A 21,704-nucleotide genomic window follows, 5' to 3' on the forward strand; every position below is an offset into this window, starting at 1 on the left:
CCCGAAATGACCCGAAACTTAATTTTAATTTATTAATTTATCACTGTAATTTCTAATAAAATCAATTTCTCACAAAACTAATTACATAATCAAGTAATAAAAATTTAAATAAGTAATTCCAAACCAAATCTAAAATAAATTAAACACCGTAAAAGTGTTTTATCCCAAACAAAATATAAAATAAATTAAAACAGTATAAAAGTAAAAAATAATATAATATATTATTTGTCCAAATATAATAATTTCAACTTCACACAAATTAAATAAATTCATTTATGATTAAGTAATTAATGCCTTTGAAAAAAAGAATAACTTAGGTTAGTTAGATAAAATTATTTTTATATTTATTAAATTATTTTTAATTCGTAAACGGGTCATATCGGGTCATATCGGGTCACCACGGGTTGACCCGAAATCGACCTGTTTTCTTTTCGGGTTCCTCGGGTCCAACCCGATTCTGACCCGAATTCCCAAAACCTCAACCCAAACCCATTAATTTCGTGTTAGGTTCGTGTCGTGTTTTCAGGTCGTGTCGAAAATTGCCACCCCTACCCAAGGTTCTATTCAAACACATGAAATCGAACTAACTTCTCCACTAAACGACCAAAATAGGCAAAAATTGATCCAATTGTAATTGCAACCCTATTTTTTTTCTCACAAAAAGATTTTACATTGGTAACATATAGGGTAGCGAGATATATATTGCTCCAATTGGTTCATTTTTTTTTATTTTCAAGTTTGTTGGTTGCTATTGGGTCTTCGCACCCTAAAAGCTAGCTCAATGGGTGGGAAGGCCCAACAACACCTGAAATTAGAGTCCGATTATGACAAAGCCTCCCAATAGACACTCAAATGAAATGTTACTCATCGAATAAAAAGTTAATATTATCCCAACTTATACCCGTACGATGAAAAAGGTTGATACTATATCAACCTAGATCCCAATACGTGAGTAATAGACTATTGAATTTATCCTACAACAGTTGTGGAAAGGGTAGGGTATTTGGTTATAAGTGTAAGAGAAATGCTCACTCATTGAGTTAGTTTTTGGAGTGAGAAGAGCCAATAGCACTAATCAAAGTTTAATAGCACTCATTCACTTTTTGTAAGCAATGGTATCGTCATCCTAACAACAACTACTTGTTAACTATCGGTTTTGTCCTGAACTTGAAAAGACGCACTTAGATTCTGAAGCCATACTGTAAATTCGAGCATTTCATACAAATAGGAATGCACATCTAATTTACAACTATAATTATCTGATCGTTTTACAAGAATACGAATCATCTCACAGGATTTGGACGTAGGAGTACTTTAATTCAGAATCCCAACCCTGACAATGTAATTCACAGGATACAAAATGTGACTACAGAAGTGTATGGATTTCTTTTCTTGTCTAGATATCACCCAATCTTTGAACTTCTGAGGTTAAAATGAGAGATTGAAAGTCAAGGAATTAGGGACTAATTAATAAAGGAATTCTGAGAGGATAATACAATGAAGCAACTCTTTCTTTTTCTCTTGGCTGGCCTAATGAAATAAATTTTCTTCTTGTGTCTATTGTTTTGTGCAGTGTAGATCAAAATTGTTAAAAAAAAAAAGAAGAAGTTGAGTGATTCTTTTGCCTCTTTCTAAACACGATATCTTCTTTAACATTTTCTTATTTTTAAATCATTCTTGCGCAGAAAAAATAAGCATCATGCCATGGTTTTAATCTTATACAAAATCCACCAACGAGGCAATTGCCCTGTAGTCCTCCTCGGAAAACAGTTCAACATGAATCTCTGCCGCATTTACAAGACACGCTGAATCAGAAATTCCATGTAATCTTCCTCAGGCGTATAGGCCAAAATGAACTGGAACATTATCAACTTTCAACCATCCTTCTCCTTGAATAAAGGGACCTACTGTATATTTCAAGGCCTCATCTCTCTTGATAAGCCCTTTGTAACCAGGCCATTTCACTCTTGCAGAAGTTTGAGCTCCAGGGCCTTTGTTATTATACTCTGCATAATACAATGTATTGAGCGCGAAGTTTCCCTGCCAAGGCATATATCCATCACCATGAATGAAATCCCCAACTTCAGTTTCCATTATAATGGTCCGGGAATACTCTTTCCAGGGCCTGCCTAGATAGCTCTTGAATTGGCTTTTAACAGGACCGAGTGAAGCGTCTGCAAGAATCCGACAACCTTGTAAAACTATGCCTGTAGTTTCACGTTTGTCTACCCTTCCTTGAGCCGTCACGATGTTTTGTTGGTTGTCCATGGGCTTTCTGACATAGATCATGCAATTCTGGAATACAGCAGCAGCATCACCAAAAATGAAGTCAACTGTGCCTGTTATGTAGCAGCTTCGATAGTATTGCCTGTGGGTTTGTGCATATAATGTGTCTTGGTACCCCTCCATACGACAATTGACAAAAATTGCGCGATCGGACTGAACTCTTAGGGCCACTGCTTGATGTTTTTCAGGACCTGCAGTGTTTCTGAAACCTATTGATTGTGCCATAAATCCGTCTCCTAATGCCGCTGCAATCAACAGACAGTATCAGAATTAGATAGATTCACCATGAAAATATCAAGAAGAATGTCCTTTATATATATATATATATATAGCTTGAGGTTGTAACGCTAGCAGATATGATGATAGTTCCAATTTGTTAGCACCGGCGAAGTGCGTCTTTTATTTATTTTCAGTAAAGGGAAAAGGCAGGTTAGGTTTGAATGCTGTTTCCTTCATGACTATATGGATTGGTAGGCTAAGACAGGCTGATTATATTTTTCGAGTTGTGTAAATTCGAAAGGTAAGTGAAGTTATCCCACAAGTCTCCTTAGGAATAATATCAGAAGACCCTGGCATATCACTTTATGGTAAAAATTCCTATTTCACTATTTTCCTCTATCAGCAAGAATTTTTTCATTAGAGACATACAAAAGGTTGCGGTTAGGAAGGTCGGTACTCCATCAACATAGTTTTTGCTCCCGGTGACTATACTCTTTTGTGATCCATCACCGTATATTGTAACATTGACCATTTTCTTTGTCACGGTGACCGTCTCTTCATAAACTCCTGCCTTAACATATATCACGTATCTGCATTGCCATGAATTTGAAAAAGCCCGTTAGTAGTTAGCATGCAAATTGTGGTCTCGGCAGATACGCTGTGCCCTGCTTATGATAAATTCATAATCAGCCACAAACAAGCTTAATCCATGGGAGAAAACTGAGAAGCGATTGTCATATGCATACCTTCCTGTATAATTTGATGGTATTGCTGCTAAAGCTGCATTAATGGTGGTGTAATTTCCGCTTCCATCTTTAGCGACGGTAGCATTTGGATGCTGGAATGTTGTGTTGTCCTTCAAAATCCTTCGGCTCTCTTGATCATTCAACCACCTTGGAAGCCCCTCCTCGTCCAGGGAAGGAATGCCCGATCCTTTTGTCAAAAGACGTCGTTTGATGCTGGTTCCGTGAAATGAAGCGAGTTGAGAGAGGGAAACCATGGCAAGGGAATTGCTCGTAAGTTCCTTGGAGCTTTTCAAGGTACTCTCCAGCTGACTCTTTATAGTTCCATTTGGGAATCCATCAATGCATGATTGTTGGTAGGACATAACAGCACTCAACCAATTGTTCAGATCGCCAGCATTTGATGTCTTGTCATCTATGCTGGAAATGGAACTGTTCAATTCGTCTTTGGCATCACCAAGTAGTGTCATACAAAAATCAAAAGCTATCTTAGCCTTTGGATCGTCGAAATGGACAGAACTTCCTATCTTCATAGCCAGATCAATCCCACCAGAAATCGCGGTCATCGAAGCCTTTAAAAGATCCTTTGGCTGCAGGGCTGATGCATTGGCCTTGACTGCCTTGAATAGGTTGTCCTCGCATGTTTGCTTGTAATCTGTGGAGGCACATATTGTTTTTACAGCTTTCTGGGCTGGGGATTGAGCTGGTTGCGTCGGGGGATGATGTGCCGGATGAGCATTGCCGTGGTTCTGAGTCTGACTAGAATTCGGGTACAAACGATCCTTGTAAACAACAGCACAAACAGCAGCAGCTGCTACAAGGGCTAGGACAGTCGTAGAAACAACTGCAATTGTGATCCTCCTTTTCAGCTTTCGTTTCCTTTCATTTTCTCGACGTTGCGAAATGAGATCAAAATCCTGAAATGCCATCTTCTTTTTTTTTTCAAAAAATTTTTTGGCTTAGGCAGAGAGAGATTGCTTTGGCAGAGATCTCTCTGCCTTGGCAATTTAATCCAAGGCAGAGGATGTAATGATATACTAATGAAATTTAATTTCTCTGTTCTGCAATCTTCTCTGTATCTATTCTTGCACTTTTCTCCATATATATTTCCTTTTGTCCTTTTAATTGGTTGTGCAATTTCAGTCTTAGGATTTCCCAAAGAAGGTCTGGAATAGAGAAAATTTAGGACTTCTTTACTTGATGCATCCGTTCATGATATAGACCTTCTTCAGTTGAGGCACTCGGATAGAACCAAAACCGCATCTCCCCCGAATTCTCTCTTCCACCTCCTTTGTTTGTGTGGAGGCGTGAAATTACATTACAGTACGTGTACACACCTCAAACTCTCTGAAACACCATTTTTTTAGGACCATTTTTTCTAGTTTTGAGGTGAACCAATTAAGCAGTTTGTTTCTTAATTTTACGGGTGCTTTTATCTTATCTTTTCACTTTGAGGAATAAAAAAAAAAAGGTCAGCTAGTCCTAATTTATTGTGTGATGGGTAATGTTTTTTTTATTTAAGCCACCATGTAAGGTCACTTTGGGGATGAAACTTCTTAGATTAATTGGATGGATCCTTCCATTAACTTAAGCAGGTTAATTGCAACTAAAGCTCCATTTTATTTGTCTTAGTTTTAATTAATTTATGAAGGCCTTAATACATAAAGATAGAGAGGATACTGTTCTTGATTTACCTAATCATTTAAACATGTATAATACTAATACCAGCTTCACTAATTATTCTTTTGAATTCTTAGTTAAATATTCAAAGTAAAATCAAGATTGAAAATCACTTTTATCTTTTGGATTCATTTCTTCGTATTGGGTAGTACAGATAAATCAAAACCAATATATAGCAGTTGCTTTATTGTGAATAACATATGCTGCAAGAAAAATGCTTAAGTAAACTAACGTAACAAAATCATTCTTTCACTGCACAAATTATCAAATTATTCTTTACAAATTATAATATATGTATGTATGTGTATGTGTATATGTATATATGTTTGTATGTATGTATGTATGTATACTTCGTTATTTTATCCTCACCCCATTTCTCCCTGTCACTAAGGGTCTGTTTGATAACATAAAAAAGTGCTGAATCTGAATTTTTTCAGACATTCAGATGTTTTGAGTGTTTGATAAATGAAAATCTATTTGCTGAACTTGTTAAGCAGTGCTGAACTTGTGTGTATTTTTTTCAGTACAAGAATCCTAACTGAATGCTTAATTCTGATAAGAATCAATAGAATTACTTTAACTACCTTATCTTATCTACCAAATCTACCCTTATTTGTTAATTATATTCAAATTTCTTATCTAATTAAACAACATAATATTCTCTATCTAATGATTTTTAGTTTCTCTTTTCTCCCTTTTTAATGACTTTCACATTTTCTCCATACTCCTCATATAATATATTTCATCATTTATATTAATTTGATTTAAAAATAAATATTATCATTTTTGTACCTAATAATTTTAAACTAATTAAATCATAGATTCTATTTCTTTTTTGAATGAAAGGACATAAGAGCAAAATTGTCAAATTAAACTTATTAAGCATTCAATTATAAATATTTATCAAACAGTATAAATAGGTTTAGCATTAAAATTCAGACATTCATATATTTTTTTCAGTGCTTAAATTCAGCAAATTAATTGTTTCAGTATTTAGATTTCAGAATTCAGACTTCAAAATTTAGATTAAGTTTTATCAAACGGAACCTAAGTGTCGATTTGATAACATAAAAAAGTGCTGAAACTGAATTCATTCAGACATTCAGATGTTTTGGGTGTTTGATAAATAAAAATTTTTCTACTGAACTTATTAAGTGATGCTGAATTTGTATGTATTTTTTTCAGCACAAAAATCGTAACTGAATGCTTAATTTGATAATAATCAAGAGATTTACTTCAACTACTTTATCTTATCTACCAAATCTATCCTTGTTTGTTAATTACATTCAAAATCCTTATCTAATTAAATAATCTAATATTCTCTATCCAAAATCCTTATCAAATTAAACAACCTGACATTCTTTGTCTAATGGCTTTCTACTTCTATTTTCTCCCTATTTAATGATTTTTTTACAATTTCTTCATGCTACTCACATCTGTCTACTCCTTATCTTTTTCCATCTTTCTACTCTTTTATAATTTTGTCATTTTTTTCCTCCCAATTTTTTTTATTACTACCGTACTCACCGATCTCAAATTCATTATTTCCAAGGTAGCGTCAACATTTTTCCATTGAAGTAATTAAATTTCTATATAATTTGGTGTGAATTTAAAACTTGCTTATTGCAGCTTTCTTTTGCTTATATTTGGATTTTTCTTATCAAACTCTGATTTAAAAATATATTTGCACCGATATTTGGACTTTTCCATAATATATTTCTTCTTTTATATTACTTTGATTTAAAAATAAATATTATCATTTTCATACCTAACAATTTTTAGCTAATTAAATCATAGGTTCTATTTCCTTTTTGGATTAAAAGATAGAAGGGCAAAATTGTACAATTTAGCTTATTAAGTATTAAGTTATAAATGTTTATCAAACAGTATAAATATGTTCAGCATTAAGATTCAGATATTCATATATCTCTTTTCAGTGCTTAATATTCAGCAAATTAATTATTTCAGTATTAAGAATTCAGAGTCAGTTTTATCAAACGGAGCCTAAGAGGTTCTTGTGATTTTAAAAGAAGAGCTATCATCCTTTGTTGAAATTTTAGAATGGTATAACAATATAGATTGCAAAAATTAAGAGGCTTTCTTCGTAACAAACATACAACTGAAGAAGACTAGGGTGATCCTTCCTTCCTTCCTTTTCTCTTCTTGGGACAAAACGAACCTTTGAGTCTAATTGAAACGATAGACGAGGTCAAGAATAAATTTTCTTGTCTTTTTTCCTTCATTGATTACAAATCCTACAATGGTCCACTATTGATCGGTCGATGTGGTACTACTGATAACTTCTGCCCATGAAATCCTGCTTCCTTCTGAGTTCTGTGAATTATATTATCACGCTGCTGTTTGGACGGATTCCAGCCTGTGGGACTTCCTCAACCTCATATGAGGGAAGAGTACAAATTCAAAGAGATTGAATAAAGAACCAGACAACTATCTTATGACTTCCATTTGGGATCTAAATCAAGATCCCTACACCTTTTCTTTTCTCTGATTGAGGTACCTATTCAATAGAACAAAGTTAATGGAAAGCTTTCAAATATCAATAATCATTCATGGTCTGCACTGTTTTCTTCTTTTAATGTTGGCTAGCTCTGCACTGATCTTCACTAATTACCAAAAAAGTACTAACTAAGGCGAAATCGTGGTCAATACTCAATACCCTCCCGACTTGCCGACAGATCCAGCAAAAAATATCCAGCATGGTTTTCACGAATTTAATTAGATGATAGGGAAAGTCCAGAAGGAGTGAAGAACAGCACCATGCATATACCATAAAAAGAGAAGTATATCAAATCTCTTGTCCATTTGTGGCAAACACGTACAACATTTTCCTGAGTTGGGCAAACTTGCGGCCAAACAACATCAAGTATTAGACTATTAGTACATGGCTGGTATACTTGTAATAACTAGTAGTAAAAGAAAAATACTCCACCTTGTATTACATTTCCATCCCAGTATCAAATGCCATTATCATAAGGAAAATTAGTAGAATCCAGCCACTCATCTCCGGTGATGAACTCCGAAACTGCAAAGTTAGATGCATCATCATAATTCATAATGTGAAAACCTGGCCAAGTAACTCGATTGTCTGTCACTGCACCGGGGCCATCGTTACCATACTCTCCGTAGTATAAAGTGCTTAGGCCTTGATCACCTTGCCATGGAGTCCACCCTTCTGGTGCAATGTGTTCATCGATGTATGATTTTATAATGACTGTTCTCGAGTAATTTCTCCATGGTCTTCCTAGATAACTCTTGACGGTAGCCAGATTGGAGTTCAAGTCATTCGTGGGCAGAATCGAACAGTTTTGCAGAGAAATTCCGGTGGACTCATATTCGATGTCTCGCGACTGGGCTGTGATCGCGGTGAACTGTCCAGGCATTGGTAATCTGGAAATGACGTTGCATCCCTGGAAAACCACAGCTGCATTGCCAAATATGTAGTCTATTGTCCCATAAACGTCACATTCTCTGTAGAATTGACGAAATGAGTGCACATATAATGTGTCCTGGTGTCCCTTTATGGTGCACCTGTAGACGGCGGCCAAATCACCATTAACCCGAAGGGCAACTGCCTGGTGCTTCTCTGGTCCTGCTGAATTCTCGAAAGTTATGTCTCGTGCCAAGAATCCCTCCCCGGATACGGCTGAAATAAATTACAAGAAATCCATGTGAAAAAAAAGGTCGTTAACTGCAGACTAAAGAATGTTTCTGCTAATTAAGCCAGTTGAGTTATTAATTAAGCTTGATTTGATATTGCCCCGTGGTCAAAATAAGCATCCTATGGATTGTGCCTAGACAAATATCTTAGTTATCAGATTGGTTGCAACGAGACATTTCAAAATTGAAATCCATTTCAATAATTTAAGTGGATTAAAAAAATATTTACCAACAGTGGCGGATCTGAATGTGGTCCAGCCGTCACCTACGCTTCTGCTACCAGTAATTATGGTAACATCACTTCCATCTCCAAGAAGAACAATGTTGGGCTTCCAACTTGGAATCTCGACATTCTCTTGATACACTCCTTGCCTAACAAAGATAAATATTCTATCAGCGCTATTATTCGGAGCAAAGTTTATTGCATCAGTAAGAGTGGAGAAATTTCCAGTTCCATCGGCCGCCACTGTGATCATGTTACTCGGGTCGTAATAATCATCATCTGCAGAACTCTGCAAAATCCGTCGATCTTTGCTGGACATCCAACTTGGAAATCCCATTAGACGCCTATGCATTAGGCCGTTTGATTTTGATCTTCCTGGTTTAGACAGAATTGACAAGGCATTGCTTACATGCTTATAAGCATCAACGATGGAGTTGACCAGGGCTGGTTTAGAAGGGCCAGATGCTGAATCTAGCCCTTCTAAACAAGTAACTTTGTTAGTCAAAGCTGCACTGAGAAAGGCCCTTGCATCAGCTAATCTTCTCGAGTTAGAAGAGCTGATTCGCGAAACAGATTTCTTTAACGAAGAAACTGTTATTTGTTGCAATTCGCTGCAATCTTGGATTGTACCCTTTTGTTTTTCGACAATGTTTGAGTGTCCACCACTGCTAGCGAAGATGTTTGAGAGCTTTCCAGCTTCTGATAATGCAGTTTGAAGTGAATGGAGAAGAAAATTTATAATGTTCGGACCGATGTTAATGGAGACAGAGAGCCTCAGCGAATCAAAACAGACATCTGGGTATGGTGTGGACTTGCAGAGATCTTTCATGGAAGACAAATGAGAATCCAAAGTCGAAGGAGATGATGAAGATGAAGAGGTGATGACAAAACATGTTGAGAAGAAAATTGAGAATAGAAGCAGGGATGGCTTCAAGTTGCGGGAAGCCATGGACATCGAGGCCCTAGACAACTTCAAATCTCAAACATTGTCTATGTATTTAAACTAGTTCTTGTGTATATAAAACTGAATAGATTTGGCATTGGGAAGGTGCTACTTGGGTTTATGACTACTGATGTACAAAACACCCTTTGCTTATGGGCAACGATAGTTTACTGAGAGAGCTATTAGCCTATAACAGTAATGACAAGACCAGAGAGAGAGAGTCATTTTGCTATCATCTGCTCTCGTGTGACATGTTTTGTATGGTAGAGAAGGGGCCTGCACTTTTTTTTTTTTGGTCAAAAGGAAGTCATATTTCATTAGCTAACTTTTTTTTTTTTTTGTCTGTAACGATAGATGTCTTATAATCTAAACTAGCCTAATCTAGGGGAAAGGGGCGAGGAGAGATGGTCAACTAAAACCAACCACATATTGTGGCAAATTTGAGGGAGGCAGGGTTGAACCCCTGACCTCCAACACCACCAAAGAGAGTGATGACCACTGGACCAAATGGCCAGTGGCATATTTCATTAGCTAACTTGATACCACAAGTTCTGTTACAAAGGGGGCTGCACTTTTAACGGGTAAAGTACTCCTTAAAACTTTCTCCATAACATAGAACTTTCGCAGTGTGTAACTTAGCTTTTATTTACTGTACTTTTGGTTTTTTCCAGTGTCTCATCATGAATGGATTCGGGATGTTCACGTTCCAAGTGATACAGAAGCGTAAGATACAGTACATGGTGAAAAGATAAAAGACTTACAACCATTTCAGACGGTATATGCCTTCGTACTTCCGCCCAAAAGATAGTACTAGCTAGTATGAATTTCAATCTATCAAGAATGCCTATAGCATAAGTAGATTGTGAGGCTCCGAATTTGCATGTGGTACTTATTCATGTCCCGTCTAAAGTGATTGCTGGAACCCTGTTTAAGATATTTTGTGTTGTTTAAATGTGGCCTACAAGGACGAATATCTATGGATCAAACAAACGACTTGGCAGACTTTTTGGTGAAATGGTGGTCTGAAGCAGACGAGCAGTAATGCCGCCGTAACACTAACTACTACTTCCAGTCAAGTTCTAGTTTGTAGTGATATTCAGTGCAAAAGTTGAAAAACGTTGTGCACCAAATTGATAATACTATGACGTATATATATATAGTTGTATACGTATTCGATTATTACAAGAAACAGTTATAAAACTTCACAATCCTAATAAACTCTCCTGTGTATAATAAGTAGTATGCAGATTGCAGACCACATAAAACGCTTGACGAACTCAGTATATTCATTCTCTTGGTCCTAATTGCATAATCAAAGTTGGAAAAGGTAGTGGAAGGGAAAAAGATGCAAGTCAAGACTCTTTTTAAAGAGACTAATATATAATTTCCTGGCACTTGCTACTAAGCACAGTTTTCTATGGAAGCGCTGGAAATCCAGCTTCACCCTACCGGCCTTATGCTAAAGCTGAATATAGGTAGCATTCCGATATTCTTCACATGTTTGTCTGTTACTTTCTTCTTCTTTTCTTGGGGTTTTATTAAGAAGCTGAGATGTGGACAATCTGGACTTCAGAGCATAGTTGAATGTCAATATCCTAATGGTGGGCGATGGAGGTACCTCAGTGAGCCAGGGCCGAAAGGCAAATCTGCTCAAGTAAACAGTGGTCAGGATTCATATATACCACTTAAAATCTGGCAGTTTTGGGCAAAATTTTATCCGCGACATGGCTCTACTGTTTATTACAATTATATGAATTTGACTGGGATAGAATTAGAAGATAATGGCGAAAGTGGACTCATTGACTGGTATAGGAGAGGTGCATTATTTCGCATGCAGTAGCGGTTTTGTCCCTTTATACATGCAGTAACATTTTTTTTAGCATGGGAAAAGTGGGGTTTAGAACGGGGAGAAAGAAGAAGGATTTGAACTAAAAGCATTTAATTATTGAAAGTTTAACTTTAGCCGCTAAACTAAAATTTCCTCGATAAGCTTTATGTAACAAACATTAAGCAGCAACGAAAAAAGAAAAATAAAGGAACCCTTTATTTACTTGCTGAAAATGTACTTTTGAAGTTTTGGATAAATAATAATATTTTTTGCTTAATTAATTCGTTTACCATGGAAGAGAGATGAGTGATATTCTGTAAGAGCATTACAAAATCTAGGTTGGAATGATGAATAGGAAACAATAATGAAACACAAAAGGCTGACAAAATCATGAAAAGAATAAACAAATTTTATTGTACTAAGTAAAAATAATGAAATTCCTCTCTAACACGGCAAATGTAAACACGAAAAACATTCCACTACTTTCGGGGCATAGAATTTGCACCCCAACAATCTCTAATGGACAACCAACTTTGATTGTTAACGTATACACGTAAAATGGTACTACTTGACTTTTTTTTTTTTTAATAGAAAAGATTTGGATAAATTCGATTCCTTTTATCACTCTACTCTACGATGTAGAGCAGAGATTCTCCAAGACTGTGTACATCATTTACAAGAAACTCTTGCAAATTGCGTACTAACACAATCACCGCTACTGGACTGACTCGACGTGGTTGAAGTGTCAGTGGTAACACGATGCCATGCAGGTGAAGTAAAGAGAACTAATTTCCACGCGGTTTTCCATATGGATGCTTCATCTTATATATACATATATATAAAACAGCCCTTGAATAATCAACCATATACATGTTTTTTATTCTCCTCTGGGGAAAATGACATGATGCAGCCGTATGTTTGGAAAGGAATTTTCAATCAAAAAAATCTCTACGTTTTTTGTGAATATATTTTTCAATCATTTTTGTATCCTGCATATATCAAATCGCTACAGTACATTTTCTACAAAAACTCCACAAAATTTCAATGTCTAATATGGATGCATGTGTCATTTTCCCGAGGAGAATGAGAAAAAAAAGTATATGGTTGATTATTGAAGGGCTGTTTTTTTAATATATATATATATGTAAGATGAAGCATCCATATGGAATGGAAACCGCGTGCAAATTAAAACTTGAAGTGAAGCATCAGAATCAAGGATGGCTCCTTGGAAGCTAGCAATAAAAGTCTTGTGTGATTACTGCAACTTGCTGGTGAAAACCTCCTTTCAACATTTATATCCTGTCCTTATCCATATTTTCTGACAGTATTCTATACTATAAATCCATAATTACTACTGCTATAAAAGTTCGTGGTTTCCTTCTTTTTTTATTTTTCCCAGTAAAGTTTGTTTGAAAGAGTGGACATGTTTTGGCTTTTGGTGGAGACAGCTTTTTCTTCGTTCTGAATCTTTTTATGCTTACAAGACTTATACATTTTTTTTTTTATATCAAGTTGTTAATGGGTCAATTCCGCAATCCTGATAGACAGAACCAATCAGCGTGTAAAATGGATGCCTGCTTTTAAAATCTTTAAAAGTCCTAATCATGAGGACTTTTCGCATCAAATTAAAGAAATGTTCATTCAATTGATTCACCGACAACAAACCTAAGTAAATCAAGATTCGTCTTAAATCTCAATATAAGAGAGATATTTTTGGAATTACAGAATTAATTACTTTTATTGTTGATCATTTTCAGTCAAACAGAGAAACGGTTAATTAATGCCAAAATGAATGAATTTAGTCCTGGTTCTTGACTATTGAACTTGCCCCACCACGATCGGTCAGCTAAATCTTCCATGGGCTGGCATCTCTTCTTCTTGTATTTATCAAGACACGAGGATTTAATATGAGGGGCGGAAACATCGAATTACAGCCACAAGCAATAACTATAGCATGCATGTGGTTGGACGAAAAGAAAATGAAAGTTGAAATCACGTCGTAAATATTATTGTAAAATTATTATACTTCATCAACGCTGTCATTTTTCGTAGGTGGGGATTGGTTATATGATGAGTAAAATGGAGTATGATTTGAAGTGATGTGATATATACAGAAGTTTGATTGAAAACGGACTGGTAATGGTGTACAATTCTTTTTCTTTTCTTTTTTTTTTTTTGATAAAGTGTACAATTCATGTAAATTAAGTACTTTAGTATTTTCATAATGGGACTTGTGGATATGGTGTAATCACACCCTACGGTAATTAAGAAAATTTTAATTGTCTTATTAAATTTAATAGAAATTATTAGAAGTTTTTTTTTGTTTTGCAAAAAAAAAAATGATTATTTTTAGAAACAAACAAAAAAAATAGAAGTTAGTAGCAATGGAAGTTATTAGAAATTATCAAATTCAAGTTGTTATTTTTAGTAAATCTTTGCTTTTGTGAGGGTAAAATTAAAAAAATGATACTGAATTTTCACACCAAACCTCCTCTTCAGACATTATATATAAAAGGATACAAAAGTTTTTTTTTTTTTTTTTAAGTAAGTGAAAAGGGTCGAATCCAAAACTTCTCACTTACACACTATCTCTTCCCTCTGAACGAATGTAGAAGTTAAGAACCAATATAATGAGGCGATTAAACTGACTCTTATTTCCTCTTTAATACTTAATACTACTTATGAAGTACTTATGAAGGGGTTGGTTTCTTCAGACACCAAAGGTTTATACTATGTTTCTCGGACCAATGACCAATAACCATAACAGTGACAAGGGAAATAGAACGCGAGAAAATAAAATCCATGAAGAAAGCATCAGCGATTCTAAAAATCATATGTGAGCTACAGGCTCAGCCAAGCCAGCCTAAACTTTAAATGAAATCGTTTGACATTTTCAAGAGTGATGTTAATAATTTATTCACGTAAAATAACAAGCATGAAACTAAACTATACAAGTAAAATGTCTCAAAGAAACTTTAAACATTTCAGTTTTAATTTTATCAAACTTGATCATAGCTCGGTTCAAGCTCGATGGACTACAATCTTAATTGGGCTCAACCTTTATGCTCAAGCTCGTTCCAATTCTAATTTTATAAGTTACAGCTCCTGCAAAAGTCAATTTGTTCAGAAGCTTTTACATATATGGCTATGTAAATTTTTCTTGCTCACGCCTGCAATCCGTCTGTGTACTGTATGCCAGTGGAAGGCAACCATGAATCTCCCAAAATAAATTTAGCCACGGTAAATTTGTTAGCCACGGATGGGTCTTGAATCTCATGGAATCCAGGCCAATTGACTCTATTGTCCAAGCGAGCTCCTGGTCCAAAGTTCATATACTCCCCATAATATAGAGTATCAAGTGCAAAACTCCCGTTCCACGGTAGCCATCCCTTGGGATGAATTGCACTGCTAATGTACGATTGCAGGATAACCGTTCTGGAGTACAATTTCCAGGGCCTTCCGAGATATGTCTCTATATTGGCCGCTGTAACATCTGGCTCGGCCGATATGTGCGAGAATTGGATAGAGAAGCCTGAACCATCACCAGGCTCCTTCCGGCCTTGAGCTGTGATGGCGTTCTTTTGCTGTGGGAGGCCTTTTCGGGCACGGATTTGGCAGCTTTGGAAGACAGCAGTGGAACGACCGAAGATGAAATCCACGGTGCCAGTGATCAGGCAACTTTTGTAGAATTGGCGCAGGTTGTGGGCATAAAGGGTGTCTTGATATCCCCTGAATGCACATCTGTAAATGGCTGATAAGTCAGAATCGGATAGAAATGCGATTGCTTGGGCCTTTTGAGGTCCTGCGGTGTTTTGGAACGTAATATCTCGAGCAATGAATCCTCGGCCTTTTACACCTACCACATGTGACATGAGGAAGTATCAAAACAATCAGCAAATTTGTGTCAGTAAATTTGAGTGGAGTCCAACAATTACTTTAGCACTTTTGTTTTCTCGGAATGAAAGGATTCTTACGGAAGGTGCCAGACTTGTAAGATTTAAAGCCATCGGCCGCGTTTCGATTGCCAGTTATTACTGTAGCATCTATGCCATCTCCAATCAACGCTACATTCCATTTCTTCTTGTCGATTTCCACGTACTCTTGATATACGCCTCGCTTCATGTATATTACAAACCGCTTGGAAGAACGTTTAGGGACGAGGTTAATTGCATCACTAATTTTAGTGAAATTCCCAGTGCCATCGGCTGCCACGACCACATCAGCTGAACCCTTGTCAAGGGGTTGGAGCAAGAGTTTCTTTTCTTCGTGTTTAAGCCAAGAGGGAAAAGTTTGTTCATGGTTGCCGCCACCCATGGAATCAGGTGGTAAATGTACGGTGTCACGAATGCTAGTGACTAAGGAGGTCACTTGGCTGAGTCTCTCTTCCACCAGGCTTTTGATCGTCCCTCTGGTGCCATCAAAACCTTCTAAGCAGGTGTCTTCATTCACCAGCACACCGTTCAACCACGTCCTGAAATCAAAACCTAAATCACCTGTACCGTAACGAGTACCTGCCATAATTTTAAACATTTCAGATTTGTAGAATTAGACTGGGAAAAAAAAAGACAAACATGATTTGTTGGTTATGGCTAAATGTAACCCTTTTTTCTTTTTTGGGCAAATTGGCGATGAATAACTAGCCATAATAGACTTCACCAGAGATTTTCTAGTGGCCTTGCCATAACTAGTTCATATATGCGTGTGTCTTGATAGTAGTAAATAGATGGATTTGGTATACAATTTACAATGACTAACGGATCAATTAAGTTGTGCAACGTAAAGAATCGTTGTTATTTTAATCAGAAAAGTGTTTGGCACATTGAATATTAATAAGAGGTTTACCGTCATCAGGATTCAGAGAAGCTGAGAGCGTCCAATCTAACAATTCAGCCGATAAATCAAGCAGTTCAAGGCAATCAGAAATGGCATTAGACAAATGGAAATCGTTGGAGACATGGCTGAACTGGGAAACAGTGGAGGTAACATTCTGGATTGCGTTGATTGCATCCTCGAGCGAGCTTGAAAACTCCGAAACTGGCACCATCAAGTAGTCGGGCTGAAACAAATCCGAGCTGCCACAGCTTAACAAGTGAGACCATGGACACAAAAGTATCATCAAAAGCCAGAAGAAAAATTCAACACAAGAAGCCATTATTGTCATTCTTAGTTCTTTCCCCTGACCCTGAGAACGAGAAGAAATCGAGCGTGATGGCTCTACTTATAGTGCAAAGAAACAAAGTTTAGGTGTCATTGGCCCGTTGCATTAATTTGTGATAAAAAAAACGTATGGAGTTGCAATTACAAAGTTTAAGCAAGACGTAGGTGTACGTGTTTGGACAGAAGCTTGAAAATACTTGCATTATGCATATTATTGAATATTTATCAATCCATAAATGTACAAGTTTTTAGAATCCAAGGCCTGCGGATCAAACAATATTGTCTGCTTATTTTCGTAATCATTAGTCTAGGTTGTCATTTGAGGGAGTGGGAACCAGAGACTCCTCTCTATTTCCTGTAACACACTTCTGCACAAGTCTGGTATTCTATTAATTGATGAAAAGAATTTTTGCTTTTTTTGGCGGTAAGAGTTGGTGCCGTTCTGCGCTTTTTTAAAGATATATAAGAGGTCTCGACAACAATCTTTCAACTACAATCAATTTTGGCGTTAGCATTGATCTTCGCAGAACGCCAAAATTTGAAGCTTCAGAGCTCTCACTTTGCCAAATGCTAATCTTAATTCAGAGCTCTCGCAGAACGCCAACCGCACTGACTCAACAACTGAGCACCCACCAATACGTCGTCCAAAGTGACTCATTCAAGTTCAATGATCCACTGGGTATTATCACTGCCCCGACGCATCTTCAAGTAGTATTTCTTTTTAATAGACATTCTACTTTCAATAAATTATGTTTCAATATTCACGGATTGATTGGCGTTGGATTGATCATACACAAATGTTGCAGCAAGTAGCAACAACCCAACAACAAATCTTTGTGCTCTGTTTCCCGATTTAATGCTGCACGTTTGAGCAAGCAATTCACAAGATAAGCATCTATTTTTTGTTCTATAGTTTTTAAGCCAAGACACTACCACCCGGAAAGCCAAAAAATATAGTGCTCAAAGTCTAAAGCAAATTAAACTCAACCAAACAACAAAAGACAGAAAAGAGGGGGGGAAATGTCGGATAAGTGCAAAAGGCTGTTAAATTGGCATGTTGCTTAATCGATAGGATGCTACAGAGGAGCCAGAAGCTTTCAAACATGCTGGACTCAACTGGGCTTAATTAGTACCTATCCCCTTTAAATGAAATGCATATCAGCATCACAGCCAACAACTTGCCTTTTATATATATATATATTTTTTGCCATTAATTATAAGTCAAAAAAATGTTCAATTAATTCGAGAAGCCAAAAACCTTTACATATACGTGTGTGGAAAATTTTTCAATTTAAACAGCCAGGCCAGCCGTGTACTTCACTCCAGTCAAGGGCAGCCATGAGTTTCCCACAATGAATTGAGCCACAGTGAAGTTGTTTGCCACAGCCGAGTCATTAATTGCGTGGAAACCCGGCCACTTGACTCTACTCCCCAATCCAGCCCCCGGTCCAGTGTTCATATACTCCCCGTAATATAAAGTATCAAGTGCAAAATTCCCATTCCACTCCAGCCATCCTTGAGGCTTAATTGCGTTGCTAATAAATGACTGCATTATCACCGTTCTTGAATACAATTTCCATGGCCTTCCAAGATAGGTCTCGGTCGAGTTCAAGGAAGCCAGAACATCAGGCTCCGCGGATATGTTTGAGAATTGGATGGAAAAGCCTGATGGCTCAGTAATTACCTTGCGGCCTTGTGCTGTTATGGTGTTTTTCTGATTTGGTAGGCCTTTCCGGGCATTGAGCGTGCACCTTTGGAAGACGACGCTGCCATCACCAAATATGAAATCGACTGTGCCCGTCACTACACATTCTCCGTAGAATTGGCGCATCGTGTGGGCGTAAAGGGTGTCCTGAAAACCCCTTATGGCACATCTATAGACGACTGATAAATCAGAATCTGATCGGAATGCGACTGCTTGGTGCTTTTGGGGTCCTGCAGTGTTCTCGAATGTCATGTCTCGTGCTATGAACCCTTGTCCCTTAACGCCTGCACATGCCAATTGGCCAAACCAGCAAAAATTTAGCGTTTCATTTGATAGGTTAATGACGCCCTTATCGTAGCAATAAATCAATTAATTCCCTCGAGTCCCTCCCAGCTTCTGGACAATTTACGAAACATAAAAAAAGATGCCAATGCAGAAGCAGGCAAGAAGGTATGGGTCAGGTGGGATGTTCTTTTTGGTTCTGTAAATTGTTAAGTCATGAAGATGAAGTATGGCCCTACACTATGGACCATGGGACGATTAAATTTTTGGTGCATCCACACGTTGACATAGTTAGTTAATTCCCTCACCAGCTACATGGTAACATGCTACTACAACGTAAGAAGCAATCAAGACTTGTATTTCCTTTGCAATCTTCACCACAAAAGGAAGGAACAAATAGAAGTCTTATACTTAGCTTTGAAGGAATTCCCCTTTCTTACTTAATGAAATCTCCACTACTAAAAGCTACTACAACTTAAGAAGTAACATATGACTTTTGTAGTCACGAGTCATAATACAAGACTTGATGAAATCTCACCTCTATTCAGACATGCACATGTTAGCCCGCAGTCTTAAAAAGTAACGGGACCCTCCCAAATATTTCAGTGACAATTAAAAAAAAATTCCCCCTTTTTTTTACCTGGAGTACTATTTTGATACTACTAGTATAGACACAAAATTTCATGATATGCTTAAAAATTGGTCATCGGTGAGTTTGTCAGTTTACTACCACTAAACGTAATTTGGAGTACCATAATGCATGATTGGGTTATTGAAAGTACATGAAAGGAAACTTAGTAGTGCGACTAGAGATCTTACCAAAGGTGGCAGACCTATACGTGGTCCATCCATCGATAAAGCTTCGATTGCCGGATATAACGGTAACATCCATGCCATCTCCGATCAGCATTATATTCGGTTTCTTCTTGCTGATCTCAATATACTCTTTGTAGACACCCTTTTTGATGTATATCACGAACCTTTTTGTACTTTGTTCAGGGGCTGCGCTGATTGCATCATTGACGCTAGTGAATTTCCCTGTGCCATCTTGAGCTACTACCACATCGGCTTGGACCCCATTAGCCTGAAGGAGTTTTCTGTCCTTGGATTTAAGCCAAGACGGAAATTCAAATTCTTTGCGGCTGGTCAGCTTTCGGCCCCCTGTACGTCCACCACCGCCACTGCCGCCATTGGACTTGGAATCAGGTATTGGATGCACCATGCGGAGAACGTCGGTGACTAACGAGGTTAATTGGTTGAGGCTCCCCGCCACCAAGTTTTTGACAATGCCGTTGGTGCCCTCGAAACCTTCCATGCATGTGTCTTGGTTCACTAGCGCAGCGCTCAACCATGTCCTCAAATCAGAACTCAACCTAACTGTATTTGTATTATTCTTGCCTGTGATAATATTAAAACACTAAGATTTTCTTCAATTGGAAAAAGGATATACCAGAACTACTAAATATAGGTAATCATTGAAGTAGTAGAGTTATATTAGTGTTTTTTATTTAAATCATTTTTTACGATGAAGAGTTCCTATTTTCTTCATTGGATATAGACAACGTACATGTACAATTTGTAGCCCGGCAAAATAATAGGTTAGGGACTAGGAAGGGTTTGGACTGCAATTTTTCAAAGAGAAATTGCTACGTTTTCGTAAACTCATTTTTCAATCACCTTTCTATTTCACATATATCAAATTGCTACAGTAATTTTTCAACAAAAAAATTCAAAAAAATACAATCCAAACAGAAAAATGGCATACTCAATTAATGGTTGTCACTGCAGATATTTATGGCTAGGAGTACTTGTAACACTTTTTGGGTAAATAATGGCTAGGACCAACTAGCCGAAGCGGAGATTTCTAGTAATATGTCCTGGTTGGCCACAGCCAAAAGCAAAGTTTGGCACTGTGCGGCTGTACATGCTTTCAATAGTCACATTTCTAAAGCAAGAAATTTCAGGTGTTTAGAAAAGCGGGAAAGGAAAACAGAGAGAATAGATAGACTACGTACCTGAAGGTTTCTGAGCAGCGGAGAGAGTCCAGTCTAACTCATCAGCCGAAAGATCAAGCAAATCAAGGCAGTCTGAAATGGCATTAGACAACCTGAAATCTCCCAAGAAACTAGTGAATCTGGAGACAATGGAGGTCACCTGCCGGACAATGCCTATGGTAGACTTCAATGAGCCCACAAACTCTGAAGTTGGCACCATCAAGCACTCCGACTGAATCAAAGGATTGTTATTCACACAGCTTACCAAATGAGGAGACCACAATCCCAAAATCACCAAAAAAGTGACCAAAATCTGGCAACGCGAAAAGGAAGCCATTTGCATTTCCCTTGCAATAATAAGAAGTACTTTTTATGGTTTATAATGCAATGAACTTACACTATGTACGGTGTCATGCAAATTAATATGGTAACGAGGCCCTGCCTTTCTTTTTTTTTTTGTTTTTTTTTGTTGTGGGGGGGGGGGGGGTTGGGAATGGGGGACCTCTAACTATAAGGATGACAAACAGTTGGGAGGAGTGCCGGAAGGAAGATTTGGAGGAATGAATGAGGCCATGCTCCAAAAAAAGTGTGATTGGGAGGAAGTATTAAATAGGAGGGGTTAAGGAGGATGAGGACAATTGTGGATCATGCAAAGGTCTGTTATAGTGAGAGTTAGGAGGCAGGTGAGAACATTTATGAAGGGGTACTAGTTTCGAGTGTTGAGTAGTTAGTGTAGAAGCGAGCTACATACAAATGTAAAGGTGACTTGGTCATCATACCAGGAGTGACGGTGGGGTGGGGGTGGGGGTGGACCGGTGGGGGTGAGGGCTGTGGTGTCGGCGGTCATGAGGGTTCACTAGTCCTACGTAAAAAGGGTACGTGGGTTTGAGAGATCATGGTTTTGGGTCCTATGGGAATTCTTGGTTCTATTTGTAGCAAGGGAAAACGCGGGGAAGGCACCTTTGT

The 21,704-nt window shown here is 37.5% G+C and overlaps 4 protein-coding genes across 4 annotated transcripts; all 4 read right to left on the minus strand.

The window, feature by feature from the left end:
- Positions 1-1,833: 1,833 nt before the first annotated feature.
- On the minus strand, positions 1,834-4,177 carry LOC113773562 (pectinesterase-like). The gene is made up of 3 exons (XM_027318199.1): positions 3,252-4,177; positions 2,935-3,095; positions 1,834-2,531 (listed from the first exon to the last, which is right to left on the minus strand). The coding sequence occupies exons 1-3, from the start codon at positions 4,175-4,177 to the stop codon at positions 1,834-1,836; spliced, it is 1,785 nt and encodes a 594-aa protein (XP_027174000.1).
- Positions 4,178-7,692: 3,515 nt separating this feature from the next.
- On the minus strand, positions 7,693-9,836 carry LOC113775468 (probable pectinesterase/pectinesterase inhibitor 12). The gene is made up of 2 exons (XM_027320364.1): positions 8,836-9,836; positions 7,693-8,592 (listed from the first exon to the last, which is right to left on the minus strand). Exons 1-2 carry the CDS (start codon positions 9,782-9,784, stop codon positions 7,904-7,906), a joined length of 1,638 nt encoding a protein of 545 aa, XP_027176165.1. The 5' UTR covers positions 9,785-9,836; the 3' UTR covers positions 7,693-7,903.
- Positions 9,837-14,764: 4,928 nt separating this feature from the next.
- LOC113773563 (pectinesterase/pectinesterase inhibitor PPE8B-like) lies at positions 14,765-16,752 on the minus strand. Its single transcript, XM_027318200.1, has 3 exons — positions 16,443-16,752; positions 15,575-16,111; positions 14,765-15,456 (listed from the first exon to the last, which is right to left on the minus strand). Exons 1-3 carry the CDS (start codon positions 16,750-16,752, stop codon positions 14,765-14,767), a joined length of 1,539 nt encoding a protein of 512 aa, XP_027174001.1.
- A 1,163-nt stretch (positions 16,753-17,915) lies between these two features.
- Positions 17,916-21,545, minus strand: LOC113776420 (pectinesterase/pectinesterase inhibitor PPE8B-like). The gene is made up of 3 exons (XM_027321567.1): positions 20,760-21,545; positions 19,564-20,142; positions 17,916-18,746 (listed from the first exon to the last, which is right to left on the minus strand). The coding sequence occupies exons 1-3, from the start codon at positions 21,079-21,081 to the stop codon at positions 18,049-18,051; spliced, it is 1,599 nt and encodes a 532-aa protein (XP_027177368.1). The 5' UTR covers positions 21,082-21,545; the 3' UTR covers positions 17,916-18,048.
- Positions 21,546-21,704: the final 159 nt, after the last annotated feature.

Source organism: Coffea eugenioides, chromosome 6, assembly GCF_003713205.1.
Source record: "Coffea eugenioides isolate CCC68of chromosome 6, Ceug_1.0, whole genome shotgun sequence".
Taxonomy (NCBI): Eukaryota; Viridiplantae; Streptophyta; class Magnoliopsida; order Gentianales; family Rubiaceae; genus Coffea; species Coffea eugenioides.

Bases quoted from the DNA above. Each gene is read 5' to 3' on its own strand.
- LOC113773563 (XM_027318200.1), bottom strand. From the start codon at position 16,752: ATGGCTTCTTGTGTTGAATTTTTCTTCTGGCTTTTGATGATACTTTTG. The intron at 16,112-16,442 runs GTAAACCTCTTA...AAATTATGGCAG, and splicing joins TTCTCTGAATCCTGATGACG to GTACTCGTTACGGTACAGGT. The intron at 15,457-15,574 runs GTAAGAATCCTT...CACATGTGGTAG, and splicing joins TTACAAGTCTGGCACCTTCC to GTGTAAAAGGCCGAGGATTC.
- LOC113773562 (XM_027318199.1), bottom strand. From the start codon at position 4,177: ATGGCATTTCAGGATTTTGATCTCATTTCGCAACGTCGAGAAAATGAA. The intron at 3,096-3,251 runs GTATGCATATGA...ATGGCAATGCAG, and splicing joins CCATCAAATTATACAGGAAG to ATACGTGATATATGTTAAGG. The intron at 2,532-2,934 runs GTATGTCTCTAA...TGTTGATTGCAG, and splicing joins CTTCCTAACCGCAACCTTTT to CGGCATTAGGAGACGGATTT.
- LOC113776420 (XM_027321567.1), bottom strand. From the start codon at position 21,081: ATGCAAATGGCTTCCTTTTCGCGTTGCCAGATTTTGGTCACTTTTTTG. The intron at 20,143-20,759 runs GTACGTAGTCTA...ATATTATCACAG, and splicing joins CGCTGCTCAGAAACCTTCAG to GCAAGAATAATACAAATACA. The intron at 18,747-19,563 runs GTAAGATCTCTA...TGGCATGTGCAG, and splicing joins GTATAGGTCTGCCACCTTTG to GCGTTAAGGGACAAGGGTTC.
- LOC113775468 (XM_027320364.1), bottom strand. From the start codon at position 9,784: ATGTCCATGGCTTCCCGCAACTTGAAGCCATCCCTGCTTCTATTCTCA. The intron at 8,593-8,835 runs GTAAATATTTTT...AATTTATTTCAG, and splicing joins ATTCAGATCCGCCACTGTTG to CCGTATCCGGGGAGGGATTC.